Below are 20,396 nucleotides of genomic sequence, written 5' to 3'. Positions count from 1 at the left end.
TGGTACTCTCGTAGTGTCACAAGAGAATGTCGTGTTGCTCTGATAGTGTCACAGGATAACGTCGTGGTACTCTAACAGTATCACAGAAAAAAGTCGTTATACTCTTAAAGTATCATAGAAGAAAGTCGATATTTTCTAATAGAATCATAGGAGAACGTCGTGATACTCTGATAATATCACAGAAAAATGTCGTGGTACTCTGATAGTATCACAGAAGAACGTCGTGGTACTATGAAAGCATCACAGAAGAACGTCGTGGCACTCTGATAGTATCACAGGAAAAATGCGTGGCACTCTGATAGTGTCACAGGAGAACGTCGTGGTACTCTGATAGTTACACGGGAGAACGTCGTGGTACTCTAATGGTATCACAGGAAAAGCGTCGTTATACTCTGATATCATCACAGGATAACGTCGTGGTTCTCTGATAGTATCACAGGAGAACGTCGTGGTATTCTGATAGCATCACAGGATAACGTCGTGGTACTCTGACAATATCACAGAAAAATGTCGTGGTACTCCAATAGTATCACAGAAGAACGTCATGGTACTCTGAAAGCATCACAGGAAAACGTCGTGGTACTCTGAAAGCATCACAGAAGAACGTCGTGGCACTCTGATAGTATCACAGGAAAAGCGTCGTTATACTCTGATATCATCACAGGAGAACGTCGTGGTATTCTAATAGTATCAAAGGAGAACGTCCTTACACTCTGACATTATCGCAGGAGAACGTCGTGGTAATCTGATAGCATCACAGGATAACGTCGTGGTACTCTAACAGTATAAAAAGAAAAACGTCGTGACACCCTGATAGTGTCACAGGAGAACGTCGTAATACTCTAATATCATCACAGGAGAACGTTATGGTACTCTGCTTATATCATAAAAGAACACCATGGTAATCAGATAGTGACACATGATAACGTCTTGGTACTCTAACAGTATCACAGGGAAACGTCGTGGTACTCTAACAGTATCACAGGGAAACGTCGTGGTACTCTAACAGTATCACAAAAAAACGTCGTTGTACTCTAACAGTATCACAGAAAAATGTCTTGGTACTCTAACAGTATCACAGGGAAACGTCTTGGTACTCTAACAGTATCACAGAAAAATGTCTTGGTACTCTAACAGTATCACAGGGAAACGTCGTTGTACTCTAACAGTATCACAGAAAAACGTCGTGGTACTCTAACAGTATCACAGAAAAACGTCTTGGTACTCTAACAGTATCACAGGGATAGGTCGTTGTACTCTAACAGTATCACAGAAAAACGCCGTGGTACTCTAACAGTATCACAGAAAAACGTCGTGGTACTCTGGCAGTGTCAAAAGGAGAACGTCGTGGTACTTTGATAGTTACACAAGAGAACGTCGAAGTTATCTGATAGTATCAAAGGAAAAACGTCGTAATACTCTAATATCATCAGAGGAGAGCGTTATGGTACTCTGATAATATCATAGAAGAACGCCGTGGTACTCTGATAATATCACAGGATAACGTCGTGGTTCTCTGATAGTGTCACTGCAGAACGTCGTGGTACTGTGATAGTGTCACAGGAGAACGTCGAAGTTATCTGATAGTATCACAGGAAAAACGTCGTTATACTCTAATATCATCACAGGAGAACGTTATGGTACTCTGATAATATCATAGAAGAACACCGTGATACTCCGATAGTGCCACAGGAGAACGTCGTGGTACTTTGATAGTAACACAGGAGAACGTCGAAGTTATCTGATAGTATCACAGGAAAAAAGTCGTAATACTCTAACATCATCAGAGGAGAACGTTATGGTACTCTGATAATATCATAGAAGAACACCGTGGTAATCAGATAGTGACACATGATAACGTCGTGGTATTCTGATAGTATCACAGGATAACGACGTGGTTCTCTAATAGTATCACAGGAGAACGTCGTGGTACTCTAATAGTATCACAGGAGAACGTCGTGGTACTCTGATAGTGTCACAGGAGAACGTGGAAGTTATCTGATAGTATCGCAGGAAAAACGTCGTAATACTCGTGGTACTCGTATATCATCACAGGATATACCACTTAACCAAACTGATAATTTACCTGTTGACGTTATGGTTTCAAGAATGTTTGAATGTGAGTAATTCTATAGAAAATACATGTATTTCATATCAACTGTTAATTGTTATTTTTATATTATTTAAACTTGCTTGTAACAAGCATTTTCATTGGCTTAACAATTTATGTTATCAGCCCATAACGTAAAAAAATGACGTCGCCGTTTGTAACACCGCTTTTGATTGGCTGATAAAGCAGCGCAATAATTTCTAAGAGAAAAGAGTCCATCAATAAAAGTGTATTTCCGCAGGGATTGTGTATAGAAGATTAAATTATGAGGATTAACTTGAATATATTTTTCATGTTATGGAGCTATAACACACAAAAAACGGAGTGTACTCTCATCATAAACCGCTTCGCGGTTTATTCAAATTTTTAAATAAATAGTCATGGGATGAGGATGTGGACACATTTCCATTTGTTTAGTTCTTTGATCCAACTATATCACTGTAATTTAATACTTCTATATCGCCTTGCGTTGTTTCACCATATAGATAAGTTTTCCTTTTAATTTATTTCACATTCTTCTCACAAAATTGCATTAGTTGTTTGTTTTTTGCTAAACCGTATGAATGAAAGTGTATATATTTATTACCTTTATCTTAATTAAATAACCTTTTATTTTCTCAATAAATTGTGTTTGACTGTTGATGCCTCATTTTGATCCCCATTTATCATCGTCATCTCAGAAACATTTACATCATGTAAAACATTCTAACTCTGAGTTAGGAACGAATACAAACATAATAAAGACAAAAATGTTGAATCTGTATATACAATCATGCATACAAATATATTTACACTACATGTCTGCACTCAGTCTCTGCACCTGCTGGTGCCCTCTCGCTAATACTTAAAACAATATGAACCTTACAGAGAATACAAGAGTTTTATTTTTATTTTTAAGCAGGTCAATACAGAAAAACACTACAATCTATTGACACATGCTTTTGCATTGTTTATTTTCCACATACATATTTTTCAATACTGAATCAAACTTAAATCAGGAAAATAGAATTTGTTCAAATACATCTATCTTTATCGACACGATAAAAGCGGATAGTACATACATTGTGTTATTATTTGCTGAGGTATTTGGCCTAAATTCAGGGAGTTTTTGAAGTTCAATTAATATATAATTGAATATAAAGACCCGACCAGCATTTAAGGATCGAATAATACAGATTTGAATAGTCCGTTATATTGAAAAATATAATATCATTGAGTACTATCCATATATAAATATTTACATATATAAACAAAGGTCATTATAAATATAGCTGTATTAATATTTCTATATATTTTTTAAACCACGTCATGTTTTAATGACAAATTATCCATTAATCTATTTTGAAATCAATTTTACCAGGATTTTGTTAATGTTTTTACCTACTGAACCAAGGAATTTAGGTTTTCTAAGGCGCTTTAACAATATATCGAGATCTAAGATGCCTGAATGCTGACAAACGGTTTACAACAAGTAGCATGACATCAAAGCAACAATGTTGATGATGCCACGTCAACAGCATAATTTGACACAATCAAGTTCTTTCTTAAGACGACGTTGTCAAAGATCAGAACAACACCCACCTTTTTGACAGATTTACAGTGCAGCATTTGAAAGGAATATGAGCGAGATAAAAACATTTTGTAAATTAACATATGTAGCGGTAAAATTCTTCTGAAATTTTCACATCAGCGGTCCAACCACAACATTTTCAACCTCATGATATCAGCTATTATATCTCATAACGGGAATATGTTATATTGATATTTCAAAGTTTGTTATAATGAATTCGAAAGTGCAAATGTTAATTCGCAAAGTTAGAGGATTGCGAATCAAACAAATAAAACAAAATATTTTTCCAGACGTAATTCAACGTTGTGAAACCGTTTTCAATTAAAATTCTAGCGAATGTGTCGTGAGAAAAAATAATCGCAAAAAGAATTATTTGCAAACAGCTTGTGAACAGAAACACATTTTAAGTAAACGAAAACATCAATATCAGCATCATTAACACTTTTAGCATAATATACAGCTGGTCATTGTATTCTCTGACACTTTAAGTTTTGAAAAATTAAAACGTTTCTAAAAATTCAGAATTTGTTATTCTACTAACCCAATCCAAGAACTTGGCGACATGAGTGTAGTAACCGTAGTGGCCAGGCCTATCACAACCGACACCCCAAGATACGATTCCCACCAAATACCAAGGGTCTTCCGTGGTCTTCTGCATTGACAAGGATCCCCCACTGTCACCAGAGCAAGCATCACCAAAATAGGCGCGGTTGTATCCGGCGCAGATCATGGAATCGGTGAAGTTTCCATCTCCTATTCGGGCATGGGAGCAGAACCTTCTGTCCACGTACGGCACAAAAACATCCCGAAGGTAGGGTGGCGTTTCCGTTACCCGTTCGTGAACCCTGCCGCATCCTACTACTCTACCCACGGTCCGACCAAGCCGCCTGTTCATGAAAACGCTTTCAATTGTCTCAAGGGATTGTAGGCAAATCGGTCTGATCCGACGATTATATTCAACAGGGGCGTCGAGTTCAATCAACGCTATGTCGTTGTCATACGGAGCGCGTTTGCCGAATCTTGGATACGGAATATACCTTCGGATTCCTCTTCTTTCTCCTCCTGTTCCGTTACATAGGTCAGTGCCCATGATGAGATCAACGTAACTCGCATCAAATGATTTGTTGAACTCTCTGGAGAAGTGGTCGTTACTGGTACAATGAGCAGCTGTCAGAATCCAAGACTTCGATATCAATGTGCCTCCACAAAATGTTGTCAACTGTAAAACGCAACAAATCTCTTGTCAACATATGCATTTTTTTTTGTTATATCATTACGATTCACTTAACCTTTCAATAATAAAAAAAAATTAGAGGCAAAATTCTAATTATTTTGTTCAATTTTTGATTTTGATATTTCAAAGTTCGTGTTGAAGTAATTTGGGGTAAAAGCAGTGTGTGTTGTATTAAAGTTTCAAGATTTTACCTCACTACACGTGTAACTGTTCACAGGGGAACAAACAAGAAAATGTAGCAAAGTTATCAAAAATGGATCCGCTACACTATACAAAATGTACTCTTCGAATATTAATAGCATTAATTTTACCGCTCAGAATATTCTGTTCGAAGTAGGAAAACGTATATTTTAACTAATTTTTTCATTGTCAACAATTTGGTAATAACGTTTTCTTCTGAGAGAGAATATACAATAAATTATTAACGCATAATACAATTTATACCTGTGGCGATTTTTACAAATTAATATTTCATTTGATAATGCACCTGAGGTAAAGTGTAAATCGTAATCCCTCTTACCTGTATAATATATGAAATGTTGACATCTGGTTGAGGATACATGTTAAAGCGTTATGACGTAGAGTGTCTTCGTAGAAGACTTGAGAGGTAACAACTACCTCTCGAGTTTCTACGAAGACACTCTACGCCACAACGCTAGTTTTCTGGTTGTTAGCACATACACTGTATTTGTTTTAAACGGGTGGAATATATATCGGAGGTTCAACGGAAAAAACATTAAATTCTCTTTTTACTACAATGTTTCAAGTATTGGTATGCAAATATTGCTACATCAGTAAAGTACAGGAATTTGCAGCGTATTATTTGACGCAAGATTTTAATGACATCACGCTTGACAACAAGACTTGAAAGCGCCATTTCGAATTGAGATCTTAATGCAGTTTTGCTGTTTGCTGCTATTATCTGGTAAGATTTCCAAACAAAAAAATATATATCAATGGTGTAGTTATGTAAATACAATAATGTGTTGCGAAAGTTGAACAAAACAACCACTTATGTTGCCGTCGTTTCATCTGAAATTGTAACTAAAAATCTTTATTTGTGAAGATATAACATTTCGTATTTAAAGACTGCAGTAAAGTTAAAAGAGTTTGTCAAGCGAAAAATTCCTGATATTTCACTGGTAAAATGTAAGACAGATATCTTAGTAGTTTACTAATATATTTTTAAGATAATATGCGGCCTCAATTTCCCAGAAGGCTTTCACGCACAGGGAAGCACCGGAAGTGGACAAAGTGTATACAGATCAAACCCATGCGAGGGATTTGAAAAAATAGAGTGACATTTTCTGGCTCATATTAACCGGCTATGATAAAATCAGAACTCATCCATAACTGGATAATGGACATAATAGTTGATTGTTCCAATACTGTAATATTGCTAAAATCATTACTTAGATTACATTATTTTAAATCAGGAAAATATTACACTATATTGGATAGTATATATTACCTCCCTTCGATCCCGTAAGATCACGTGCCATGGCGATGAGCCTTGCTGTACTGATTGACCCCTACTTATTCTTCCGAGTATACGTGGCATCATGTCTGGTATAGATGGTCGTCCGCAATCTTCGGTAGACAAGAATATATCATTATGATATTGTCAATCACCTCTTATTTTATTATTTACAAATACATTATATATATTTGACAATGCTTTTGATTGAGCACCTGCAACTCACCTTTAAATTTGTCATCGTCTGCTGCATAACAGTTATATTTACAAATCAATAGACTTCAAGATATCGTGAATTTTAAACAGCTCTTAAGGTAAGAGTACCAGCATGTTAAATTGTAATATGACCATAATCATTATTTTGAAATATTTAAGACCTTCTCAAAAGAAGTACTCCATAAATATCACATGTTACGATGCAGTTTGAAAAGAGAAATAATAATAATAATTAAACACACACACATACACAGAAAAAGAACAAAAGGAACTGCGTAGGTCAAATTTACGTTATAAAGCCTACACTTCAGGGTGGATACAGAAATTTATTGAGGGTGTTGCCCAAACCAAACATTTAAAATTAATTAAGAATTAATTTCGCCACGACTTTCTACACTTTCACTTCCTATTTTCTCTGTCATCACATTATAGGGATTTATATAGAGAGTATATGCAGCTGATTATAACTAGAACATGGTTTTTTTTTTAATTATTTACTCTCGGCGAATGAAAACCAATTCAAGAAACATGTATACAGCTGACACTCGTGATTGATTCACTGTTGCATCACTTCGGGGCTCCAATTAAACGACGTGCTCTAGATTAAAGCATGAGGTGATGCTAAGAATTTAAGGCGGTGTTTCCTTTTTTTATATATATACATAGGTACATATGCCTAAACTGCCTAGAAAAGATTTGATAATATTACACACACACAAAATAGGACGCAGGTACTGTTTTTTCCTACTAACCGTTCAGTTCAACTACAATCATATTCAAATAAACATGTGCCTGTGATATTTGCTTGTTGCATAAAATAAAATAATTTCAAATAACAGCTTTTGGCAACAAACATCTATTAAATATTTTATCCCACATTCGTCTTTCAAAACAATCAATACATTGCATGATCATCACCATATGTTGATTAATATTCCGTAATCTGATCATGAATGCATTTGTCCGGGACTATCATGCCAAACAATATCATCGATCCAGCAATAACTAGAGGCGTGACAGTCTAATGCTTGGTAATGCAAATTGTTGCATTCCTATGCTTTTTTGTGCATTCGGCACTAGCATTTAGTGGGGAATGGTGCGGTGAATTATTTAGTATAAATTGTATAAACTTCCTCCTTTGGGATAAACTAAACATTAACATTGAGGTATGTGGTAACTTCTGTGCTTTAGCAAATTCTATCATATTGGAAAACTACAGATTGCAATCGCAATAAATGACTCTTAATATTGATATACATTTGAAACCACATGTGAATATGCAGGTAAAAATAAAAGAAACTCGATATATCTCTATCTATCAGCCCATATATAATGACTTTAATTAATTCCTACAAATGGTACAGTCCACTCCCCTCTGACAGGGGATATCACTACATACCATCACAATACAGGTACATGTTGTACAGGAATATCCAAGCAGGGGCAGGTAAACAAAGACCAGATGATCATTGACCTGACTTGACGCATGAGATTAATCCCCTATCGTTTAGAGTAGTGAAATCAGTGGTGTTTGGGCAACACCCTTAAGTCTAGAGTTAATGACAATGTTAGGGAAGCCATTGCAAACAAAGGTTTAACTTTTCAATGAGAAATTCACATATGAAACGGAGGAAAATGTTCAGATCGATTTTTTGACACAGGAGAAAGGGTGTTGCCCAGGCAACTAGGGCAACACCCTTGCATCCGCCACTGCACTTAATAAACGGTATCATATAGTCATACAGGGATTTTAAATGGAAAGTTTCAAATTGAATGTACTTGTTATTGGCTGGAAAACCTTTGAATAACAGAGAATGTTACTCTTACCATGAAAACTCTTTTTGGTAGCTTCGTCTATTATAAAGATAGAAGAATATTCCAAGTCAAAATAACTGATGCAGAGGAACCCTTAACCGCATCACAGCTTTTGTACGTTTTCACATAACGCGGAATCTATTAGGTAATTAATCACTTGTCTCCGGTTTTCTATGCCTCGATGTCAGACAGTAAACAGCAAAACGCGTGTCGTAAATGATATAGCTTGTTTAATATAATAGCGCGTGCTTAGGATGATAACACATCTTTGACAGATACACCTCTCATACCGTCGTTTTGAAATTGTTTAAAACTATTTATTTGATTAAAAATGAAAATGAAAAGTGGAAAAAATGTTTTAGAAGACGAGTAGCTGAAACAAAACATATCCCATTATAAGCAGACATTGCTACAAAAACTCCGTGTTCAGAATATAATGCTAACGTTGTTTACAGTATCATCACTTGGAGGGCGAATGTATTACATACAAACGGTTTCGAAATTAAGTTTTTAATCCCCATAAATACAACAGCACCATTGACATCAGACACAGACAGTAGATTGCTAATAGATGTACATAATGAACCATAAGTGTATGGTTGTTGTCTATCATCAAACATGGGCAAATAAACACGAAAAATTAAAACGCCAACTTTTTTTCCCCATTGAATTTGAATTTTCAAAATGAACGGTGTGTAGAATAGTTTATCGATCAAGATATTAACATATTATAATGAGGCCAAAGTAGAAGATCAATAACGCATATCTATACATACATCCGTTATCTAGCCTTGGCGGTAGGTTGGACACAAGGGCAGTCCTGGAAACCTCACAGTTATCTCCCTTGTTAAGCGCGCAGGTGTACTCCCCTGTTGTTGTCTCAGTCACAGCTAGTATCGTCAGCAGTGTACCGTTCTCCGAGACCTACAATACAACATCATAATCTACCGTTCTCTGAGACCTACAATACAACATCATAATCTACCGTTTTATGACACCTACAATACATGTTTAACATCATAATCCACAGTTTTCTGATTACAACAAAACAAAATCACAGACACCTGAACAAGCAACAGGAAAATAATACGCTAGATTGGAAAACACTAAATTGCTTGCTAAGTGACGGACAAAAACAGGTGTTAATATATCTAGCAAAAGGACTCAATAACACAAACCCATCGCATACACAAATATCCCAGCAATTGGTTTACAACAGAGAAGGGGTTTCAGTAATATTGAATACATTGCTGATAGCTTAATATTACTTTTTCATGTTTATTCTTCTTAATCTATATTTTATATGAATTAACATGTTTAATGATTCTTCTTTCCCATTAAGTTAGTCAAACAAGTGTTTATTTTTATGGTAATATATATATGTTGATTAAAACGTTTTACCGATCTTATTTGTCCATGAAGTAAGTTAAAAAAGATACAAAATTTCTGTACTTTTTGGTATAAGGTAAGTAAGTTAAATTAGATACATGATATCTGTGGTCTATGCTAAGGACGTGATGAGTGTAGTTTTACCTCGTATTCTTCGCCTTCCGAGAGCTTCTCATCATCCTTCAGCCATGTCATATTGTGTTGTCCGGATGTCACGGTACATCGCAACGTGGCGCTATCACCACTAATAGCTGACACCTCTGGTGGTGAGAGTTCTATTTCTAAGATAAAAGTTTGTAAATATTACATTCATTAGTTACTTATACATATGAGAAGAAGTTTCATATAATTACCTGAATATTACGTTTTGTCTTGTTTCGTTCGTTCTCACGTAGGTACTCTGAGGTCGGAAATTTTCGTTTCACAACTTTATTAGAACCATTATACAAAAAGTTTTTAATATTTACTTATCCCAAGCATGCGGTATTGTGTTATGTATAACAGGCATTCAAACATAGGGATATATTAGCCAGGTGGCATAGGACTAGTAGTTATCGCCTGATAAGGCAGCTCCTGAGAATTCCTCAAAAATTGTATTGAGTAATGTGTATGCTAATTGTATGTATATGAACTGTAAAGCGCTTTAGAGTGGCGTATAATAGCTAGATAGGGCGCTGTATCAAATGTTGTATATTAATATTATGTTATGTTCGTTCTGCAAAAACAACAGTACCGAAATTGCAGCCTTCCGTCAAAGTCAAGTTGAACGTTGTTTGTGAGAATGTGTCGTAAGAGTCTGTTAGGCACTTGTACATGCCAACATATGTGTCGTCGAAGGCGAGGATCTCCAGACTTCCGTTTACATGCTCGATAACACCTATATCTCCCATGATGAGACGATCGTTTAGCGCCCTAATAATGAAGATACAACTGTCACACAACAAAGATAATAAAGTGGATACAACTTGTAAATTACTCGTTTTGCAGTTCATATACACACACTCTCATCATGAACGTAAACACGTTTTAAGGACGGTATGCCCAACTAAATCATGGGCAGATTGGTCGAGTGGTTAATAATATTTCCACAATATGGAAATGCACTCAGGTAATGTAAGTCAATGTTACATGCATAAACGTATAACTATTTTAAACTCATTCCACTAGTGCTGCTCATATTATTGCTTTCAAAAGTAAATATCGAAAAGAAATTCGAATACTTTCACTACAACACAAGATGTGCTACCTGACATAAAAAATGTAGTAATGCCCAACTCATGTACAAAGGGAATACATTGCTTTGATTGATTAAATCTGCTCAACGCTAGGAGTCAAAACGCCGAAATGTCCTTTTTTATATACAAAGGTTGCTTGTAGATGCCGAAAGCCAAACAAAATAAACATTTTACTGAGTCATTTCGTCCATTTGGGACTCATCAGTAAAACTAAAAGATAACAGAATGAAAAATCATTGTCTAAAGGAATAAGAAATATATGTAGAATACAGCAAAAATAGAAAAGTGCATAGAACTCTTTGTAACGTTACAAATATAAAAATTCAGGCTACAAAAACAAGATACTTCAGCAGGTATTTCATGTCGACACTGCCAGATCAAACAGACCATGTAAAGAAGGTATCGGAGACGTTTGTTGTACAGTCGAGGATGAGACGCTCTCCACGATCAGCTGATATATCTGTGTGGGTATCCCGTACTCCTGGCTGTGTATCCTACAGAGAATGAGGACGGATTACTATTAGTTTCCTCCTGCGTACATACATGTATTTATTGAAATAACCGACAACTTGTATGGACAATTATGTATTTAATTTTTTATTCATACTAGAATAAGAAATACATAATTCAAGTGTATATTTCACAAAAGAAGAATATCCAAAATTCAGCTGAAATCTCAATCTTAGTCTGTTTGTCTATATTTTGACCTATATCCAAATTACGCGAAGCTCGTTCTTATTTCAATTGTTCTAATATTTGTGATAAATAATATAAAATTCGGGTTTGAAAATGGCACAAAGGGAGACAACTATGAAAATATTTCTACGCCAAGTAATGCTGAGTTTGGACAATTTGAAACAAACGAGATGAAAAAGTGCTTGGTATTTAAGACAAACAAATAAAAAATAGGACTTTTCAGTGAACATTAAACAAACGAGAGACTAACCACGCTATTCTCCGGCTGAATGTTGACGTCACACAGCATGCCTGTGTAGTTGGACGTGCAGTAACACGTGAGGTTCCCGTCCCTTTGTACACACTCACCGTTGTCACATATATTGTACTCGCATAGCTTACCAGCAATACACCTTTCAAAAATACCAACAAAAAGAATCATGACGTATCAGTGTTACTTTTAGGGAACTTGTTGGGGCTGAAGTAAATGTTTTGACAGTGTCGTGGCAATCAAATTAACACAAAACTGTATGATTAGTGTAAAAAGATCCACTAGCAACAATATCTAATTTAAAGTGATGTTTGTCAATGATTTAAAAAGAAAATACACCAAGACCTTTTTTTCAAAAATATTTTGACAAATAAAAACTACAATTTTATTTCATTATTAACATATCATATTTTTACAAAGACGCGTTTCATGAACACCAGAGAAAATCTTTTTTTTTTGAATAAAGTTTCTTTATATCTAAACAGTATTATTTCTAAAACGGTTTCGTTGACAAAGTTCATTTCCTGAATATTCATATTCATACAATATGTGCAATACATTGCCATCAATACCTAAACGTTTCCCTTTCTTCCACACAAACGGAGTTGTCGCTGCAACCTGGTACACAGTTGGGAACTGGAATAAAGGAAAAACTACAAATCATCGGAAATATACAAACGAACAACAATTTGTGGACAATGTAGTTATGTCTTAGTGTGGGAAGCAACTAAAACCAGAACACCCGGCAAAACCCAAGTGGTCGGGCAGTTGACCCAATACCTTAATATCACGTCCGATCGGGGAACCGAACCCAGGCCTTAGTGAAAGGCGAGTGTGCTACTCAACACTGATGAAAGCACAGCGATAAAAGTCAAACAGAAATAGAAGTCAACAAGAAAGCAAGAAATGAAAGAGTTCTTCTGGATCAGAAAGGTGGGTTTATGGATGACGGGAAATAGTGAAAGTTTTAACCTGAACAACTACTCGCTACACTGTGGTCTCTAGATCACTACATATATATAACTACTCACTGCATTCGTCCTCGTGTTTGATAAATATATCAAGTGTTTTCAAAATGTCGCATAGTGTTAGCCACTGTTCTATATCATGTAAGATTTTAAGCTCGTGGGAAGTTATATATGAAGCAAGCTTGCGTCTTACATTTTTCTTGTGATGAAGTTGCCATTCATATTGCCATATACCTGGAATATGTTCACTGGCCAATAAACTTCGATATAATGAAATGGCTTTCATGTTTTTGGACCACATGAAAGAACACAACGGAATATGCATGTACCTTCATTTGGTAGCGCAGTGTAATCACCAAGGAAACCCCTTCCGGTTACGAGGTAGTCTGACGTCAGAACTATTTTTAGTGTGTCCGATGTAGTAACGTATACAAGATTCTGTGTTGTCTGTCCGCAAATCTTTCCAAGAGAGTTGGCTTCTGCAATTAACGAAAGTGACAAAAGCATTAGCGAATACATGTACAGCCGTGTTTATGGGTTTTACTTAGCAACAGCTGAGGGCATATGATGAGGGTGAAGGGGTACTCATTGGCCATTTTGAGTCGCCATGATTAGGCTCGTTAAACGATCTTGAAGTCAGATACAGCAGACAATTGTTTTCCTCTAACCTGCCGGGGATTTTCATCCGACAATTTCCTCGAAGACAAAAACAAAACATCCCTAAAAGCATTTGTAAGAGAGCATTTAAAGTATTTCTCTTTGTCAACTTTACTCGCCTTCAGTCGTCCCGTCGAAGAATTCCAGAGAGTCGAATGTACAGTTAGTGGAGCCCTCCATGTCCAAATAAACCAGGGTAAGCCGTATATGGTGGTCAGGCTGGGGTGACCTGACGATCGCTTCACATCGGGCCTGATCAGGGTATACACCAGGGAAACCTGGGCTTGTTACCACACCCTCCATAGCCTCGGCAAATACCTGGCGGCACGCTGTGGGGATATGCAAAATGAAAGAAAAACGATATTGACAGAACAAAGCTGATCAATTGCTGTCATAAAGTCCAGCGCAAGATTATTTTAAGCAGATTTTCAAACGTTACATTGACATGTTGAAGCAATGTCATAGTAAATTTCACGTGAAAGTTTTTTTATAGTCAAAGTTAATATCACGTGACAGATATTTGTAGTCATAGTATATCTTCATATGTGTTGTCGTCCATATATTCCCGTTGTTGTATTATTCCGCAATATAAACTGGTGCTACATACACCGTCATACGAAAAAGTTTTGTCTAAATACATACATTTAAGTCACCGATGAATTTTACAACGTATCATCGTTAACCAGAAAAAACCCACCGCATTTGGCAGAAAACAAGAGTATAAGAATATCTGTAAGTTTTAAGATGTTTCTAAAGCACAGTTAAATCTCACCTTCTTGGTCTTCAGTTTCTGTTTCGCTGTCATTCTCGATGAAGTTGATATTTATTTGAAATCCTCTGTCCTCTAGATACCCATCCGACAAAAACGTGATAAAGGCCTGATTGCCACTGGAAGTCACAGACGGGGAGGGCGCCGAGTCTCCACAGAGATCCAGTAACAACGGTGAATCTGTGGGAAATATACCCGAGAACATGGCAATGAATTCACGAAAGGTTCAGTTACAGAAACTTCTACAGATAACATTACATACAAAACATTTGTATCATGATAACATATGATGCATTGGTTACCTGTACGATACAGGTCGCAGTACAATATTTTGGTGCACACATACAAGGCACTGAATGGAACAGCTACCCAATACATACATGAGCTCGTTACACTGTATCAGCCGTCACGATCACTGCAGTCAGAGTCAGAATCATTGTTCTTTGTCCCAAATTCTCGTTTTGTGACCTATGGAAACCGGTGCTAGGGAGGCTTTCGGCCACGTTGTGGAAAACCTTACCATCTGCTATTAGAACCCTGCTATTATTTACCCTGACCAAATTCAAGGACATAAAAAATCACCTCTTCACGTCTACATTTTAGGCACTTTGTATATGTGCACATTAAATGATTATCTTCTTGCTTAATTATTGTTAGCCTGTTTTGTTTAATAAATATAACGAATGCTATTATCCATACATTGTAAAGCGCTTTAGAGTAATTTTACAAATTCTATAGGGCGCTATAGAAATGTTGTACATTATTACTATCATTATTATGAAGCAAACATCTGAGAACGTAATGAAAATGGGGATACATGTAGTATACACATTGCTATCAACTTTGGGGTATATTTTCATTGAAAAAATAATAATAAAAAAAATGATAAAACTACTTAAACATATCTCTTATTTACACATACTTGGCTCAAAAATGATCCCTGTTGTGTTGACAATGATTTCAATAGGCTACCATATATGGAGTAGAATTTGCTTCGAAAGAATCTCTTTTCTCGGCTTGAAAATAAAACAGTTAGACTTTAAAATATGCTATGTTTTGAAACGATAGTTTTCATCATTTGTACTTTGTTTTATCCTGATTTGTCATACATGACCTCTCCTGTTGAGGCTGAATGTGACACATATTTCATTGACCTGTGATGACAAATCATTGTTTCTTTCCACGTGCTTTCTATAATACTCCCAAGAATGATAGAAAAAATCCTGAACATATGAAACGAGACAACTCTATGAATGGTTAAAGGAAAGGAATGTTTCTTACGGGAATCTCTGCCGTCATAGATTTTGACGTAATCAAACAGACAACCGGAATCTTCTAAACTGACGTCACGGATCTCCAGCTGAACGAGCGTTTGCTCGCTAGGAGCCTGTAAAAAAAAATGGTATACCAACGTATATCTGTTTAAAAAAAACCCAGAGAATTTCGAAGATTTAACAACCCCGTTATTCGAACTCAAAATCGACAAACCTAGGGCAAATAATGAACAAAGGAAAGATTTACATGCAGATCCTTGAAAAGGGAGAATAAGCCCAGGTGTTCCGGAAGGTTAAGCACATTTGCTTCATCGACGATACCCGCAGTGAAAATATCAGTCAAATCCAAAGTTATGGCACGTCCTCAAAGCGAGAAGGGGTATGAATAACGAATATATAAGGCAAAATAAAGAGCATAATAAAAAAATACACTCTCATATCACACAAAGAAATATAATATTTCCCAATAAGTTAATGATTATTTGGTTGAATTATTTAATTTTTCGAGAAAGCTATGCCAATTCGAGAAAGGTGACAGGAGAATTGGAAAGTGGCAACCAATGATCAATTCTACCAGTGGTAATAATATTTCAACATCACAAACCATCTTAATTAAAATTTACATGTCAACTTTAAAATCAAAAAGAAACTTAAAGTATCAATAACGAATGTAGTTCAGTAAAAAATGTTTACCTTGATCCAGTACACACATGATGAGTAAGCCCCGTACTCTCCAGGGTAGTTCGGACTCGAGATGAGACCTTCAGTCTCTATCAGTTGGTTACAGAATGATGGATCTGACGTTTCTATCGTAAACCAATGATAAAGTGCTGTAGGAATATCACTTTCATTTAACCCAGAAACCTATTTCTAATATGTTATATTTCTCTAACATCTTATCATGTTTTTAATGTAAAATCGTGTCTACTCTGAAAGCAAATGATTGACCCTGTGGTATTCCATTATGCCATTATAAAACAAATCAAAACGATATGATAGATATTGTTAAAAATATAACAAGTTGGAGAAACATTGTAAGTATAACCTCAAAGGCAATGCATGATGTCATACATGATTCGTTCATATTCAGTCTTATTTCTTACACTGTCAAGTAAAAGTGTAAAAAATTATATTAAACATATTATATGTGGGTTATGAAAAACTTTTACAACCAGAATAATTTAGTCTTAATTTGGCACATTTTGTTCTCAGATTACAGAACACAAACGAGTCAACGTGACGTAAAAAAAGGATTCTGTGTTAGCATGCAGTTATCATTTCTTTGAACGGGCATATTGCCAAAACATAAAGTAAGTATTGGCCATCCCAATGTTGAATCTATATAGACATGAGTCAACTTTTAAATAATCTGAGTTGTACAAATTAAGAACCATTTCCATCTCAGAACATTCTTTGAAGGGGCCGCGGTGGCCGCGTGATGAGGCGTCGGATCGTCTGCGATTACTAGCCCTCCACTAGTACTTCTGGATCACGGGTTTGATACCAACGTGTACGTGGGGGCAGTCGCAAGGCACTGTTCGCAGGTCGGCGGTTTTTCTCCTGGTACTCCGGTTTTCCTACTAAACCTAGCACGACCTTAAGTGTTAATAGGTCGTAAAGCATAAACAAATAAGCAAACACTCCTTGAACATGAATGTTATTCATTAGAAAAAGACTCCTTGTAACACATCATAGTAAACTCGTGTTTATACCTGCAGGGACTGATCTGAAATCGAGCTGGAAGCCTCGGTCCTGGGACGAGCCGTCTGACGAGAAGTAGAGAAACACAGTGTCGTCGGAGGAGAGGAGAGTCAGGGGAGCGTAGCCACAGTATTTACCCACCCTATGGGCGTGGTCGTCGCCGCCGTCTCTCACCTCCAGATAATCCCAGCTGTATGAAAGAAAGTTCATTTATATTTTTCCCATATTTTCGTTGCCAATTTCTTTCAAAGGAAAATGTTTCCAACAAACATATAATTTGTAGTTTATGAGAAATGATAAAGGGACGATCAAAAGACTAAACCACGAAAAAATCCTTTAGGTATGCCTTTTTATAAACTACTGAAATGCTCCGTTCAGGTCATGGGCATGACCAGTGGGCAAATGTCACCGCTTTGTTTTTTATTGATGTTGTTTGGTGGGGGTTTTGGGGGGTGGGGGTGTCTCTTGTATTATGGGCTGAAATTACGACAAAAAATAAATTTTATGACAGGTATTACTATCTTTAGTGTCTCACAAACTTATTAGAATTGTTAAAATTCCTGAATTATAAGGTTTGTGTTCATATTTTTGTACCTACTTTCTCTACAATGGAAATAGAAAGTCGGGGGTGATTTCATGTTTGATCGCAAAATCATCCAAGCATTTCTTTCATTCTTCTGTCGTATGTTTGATTTCGTCAATGGGTGTTTAGCAATTGATTAAATTTAATATAAAGTATCGTTTGTTTTATCACAGAAATATGAATCTCATTGGTACCCCCCAGTTGGTACCCAAATCAGGAGCGGCTATAATTGAAGATAATGTTCTAGACGTTTTAATCATATTCCAAGAGTTACGCTTCACAAAATTTTGTTTTAACTTTTTGCCCCCCCCCCCCCCCCAATGTTTTACCAACCTAGCTATTTACCGTACAATATGGACGCAATGTCTGTATCAAGAAGTGTTTGAATTTCAGGATAGGAGAAAGATGACTGCAATAATGTTCAATAAGTATTCAAGGTACAGACAAAAGGTTGATTCTGAGATATCGGCATTAATTCTGATTTTACATATATTGAAATATAAATTGGTCGAAGAAGGGTATTTTGATCAATCTGATGAGAAGCAATAATGTGTTGCCTTTGAAATAAATAATTTCAAAACCAAACCACTGTAACAGAAGTAATCCAAATGCTAATTGGTAGCAGGAAATGGTATATAAATGACAAGATCACACGTTAATTAGGCTAATGATTCTGCCAGAAATACCAACATAACTTACGTGCATTCTGAAGAATATTCCAAAGCGAAACTTGGAGCAGACAGAAGTAGTCTTTGTCCTTCCTCGGCTCTGATCTCCCACCGACAGAATAGGTTCGGTAGATAGTACTCATCGGCCACGGGAGGGCTTATAGTACCCTGGGACTTGGTCATTATCTCTCCACATAACGTCACTGTCCAATAATTAAAGAAGTGTTATTGTTTCTAAATAAAAAAAAGTTTCAGTCTGTACGACATAATTTTTAAATGGAACATATTGTTGCTTTTCAGTATTAAACATTTTAAATTCTTCAAAATGTTATAGGAAATGCGTGTTTTAAGTAAAACCTAGTTATAGTATTCTGTCTTCTATGAATATTGCAGTATTAACACTTAATATATATATATGGGTCAAAGAAGTAATATAGACGGTATATATATAATATATATATATATATATATATATAAAAGAAAACATTGAGAAGTCCTTGTGTTGGAATTAAATATAAAAAAAAAATTGTTTTATTTTTTATATATATATTGTTTGTTTGTTTGTTTGATTTTGTTTAACGTCCTATTAACAGCTAAGGTCATTTAAGGATATATATATATATATGTAGTCATTCACAGCACGAGTGATATATAATACGGATATAAAATTATAAAGAAAAGAGAGCTAGCTTAATGTTAATGTAAATTCTGATCAAAGCCTTTTGTTTTTAGAATCGATTTGTTAACTATTTAGGGAATTGCTAGAGCGTAGAAGAGTGAAATATCAATTGGATTACATTAATTTCTTATAAAGTATATACATATATGGATTCGAATAATTGTAAGAATTATCTTTGTTTTCATTTAAAACTGAATTTATCTGTACTTTGTTGTGATCTAATGTAGTGGTGTGCTGTAAGATTTCTTCATCTAAAGCAATTTCACTTTAACTACCTGTATGTCGAGGTCAATAAAGTTTCGTCTTTGACTTATTATATATATGCTTAGCACTGTTTTCGTGTCTTTATAGCCAATGACTATATATTATAGTAATGATGAATAAAAATTCAAACACACAAGACCGACCGCTTTGCTTCTTTGGCTTCCCCCGCTTGGAGAAGCCCAAGCAGGCAGGCCGACCCATAGCGGTCAGTCTTGTGAGTTTGCTATTTTATTCTATGTGTGCCTTTGCAAGGATGTGTTTCTTTATCAGCTATACACATAGCGTTTACCTGCGGTTCCCGTTAGTGTAAGGGACAAGGATAAGAGAAAGAAAGAAAAAAAAAGGACGAAAAAGAAACCATGGATTTATAACTCTGTATTATATATAAACAGTATTACCAACCACAATGTCTTTGCGACTGTTTTTACACACAAGTACACGAACATACATCGTAATTAAGAAAACACATGCAGATTCTATCATATAAAATTAGGCCTATATATAAAATATTAGGTTTTTTCTCACCATGTCTCTTTTGCCGATCACTGGTTAAAGTCGAGTAACCTCCATCAAATAATAATAAAACGAGACCAAGTAAAACTAAGCCCCATGTGTCAGCCATCTTAGGGTCAGACTCAAGAGGAAATCATTAAATAGTGTGAGTTGTACGGTAGGGCACGAAGGCGGAAGTGGATACTTAGAAACTGGGGACGAGATTTTGCCAAGTTTTGTCAGCTTTAAAAGCATAAGTTCAGCTTAAATTGTTCAATTTTTCTTTAGTGTGTGCATGCATTCGATTCATTTTACGTTTCGTGTCTAATTTTTGCTCTTTCAACATGTT

General features: G+C 35.8%; 1 protein-coding gene across 1 annotated transcript; it reads right to left on the bottom strand.

Moving 5' to 3' along the window:
* Window positions 1-3,418: 3,418 nt before the first annotated feature.
* LOC110446683 (cubilin-like) lies at window positions 3,419-20,182 on the bottom strand. Its single transcript, XM_021491954.1, has 16 exons — window positions 20,081-20,182; window positions 18,644-18,815; window positions 17,373-17,551; window positions 16,354-16,466; window positions 15,668-15,773; window positions 14,390-14,566; window positions 13,737-13,946; window positions 13,290-13,439; window positions 12,565-12,628; window positions 11,993-12,134; window positions 11,434-11,540; window positions 10,545-10,723; window positions 9,956-10,092; window positions 9,199-9,346; window positions 6,386-6,504; window positions 3,419-4,899 (listed from the first exon to the last, which is right to left on the bottom strand). The coding sequence occupies exons 1-16, from the start codon at window positions 20,175-20,177 to the stop codon at window positions 4,180-4,182; spliced, it is 2,820 nt and encodes a 939-aa protein (XP_021347629.1). The 5' UTR covers window positions 20,178-20,182; the 3' UTR covers window positions 3,419-4,179.
* Window positions 20,183-20,396: the final 214 nt, after the last annotated feature.

Source organism: Mizuhopecten yessoensis, unplaced genomic scaffold (assembly GCF_002113885.1).
Source record: "Mizuhopecten yessoensis strain PY_sf001 unplaced genomic scaffold, ASM211388v2 scaffold2929, whole genome shotgun sequence".
NCBI classification, from domain to species: domain Eukaryota; kingdom Metazoa; phylum Mollusca; class Bivalvia; order Pectinida; family Pectinidae; genus Mizuhopecten; species Mizuhopecten yessoensis.
Note: the sequence above shows the minus strand (reverse complement) of the source record. Positions and strands in the feature narration are given on the sequence as shown.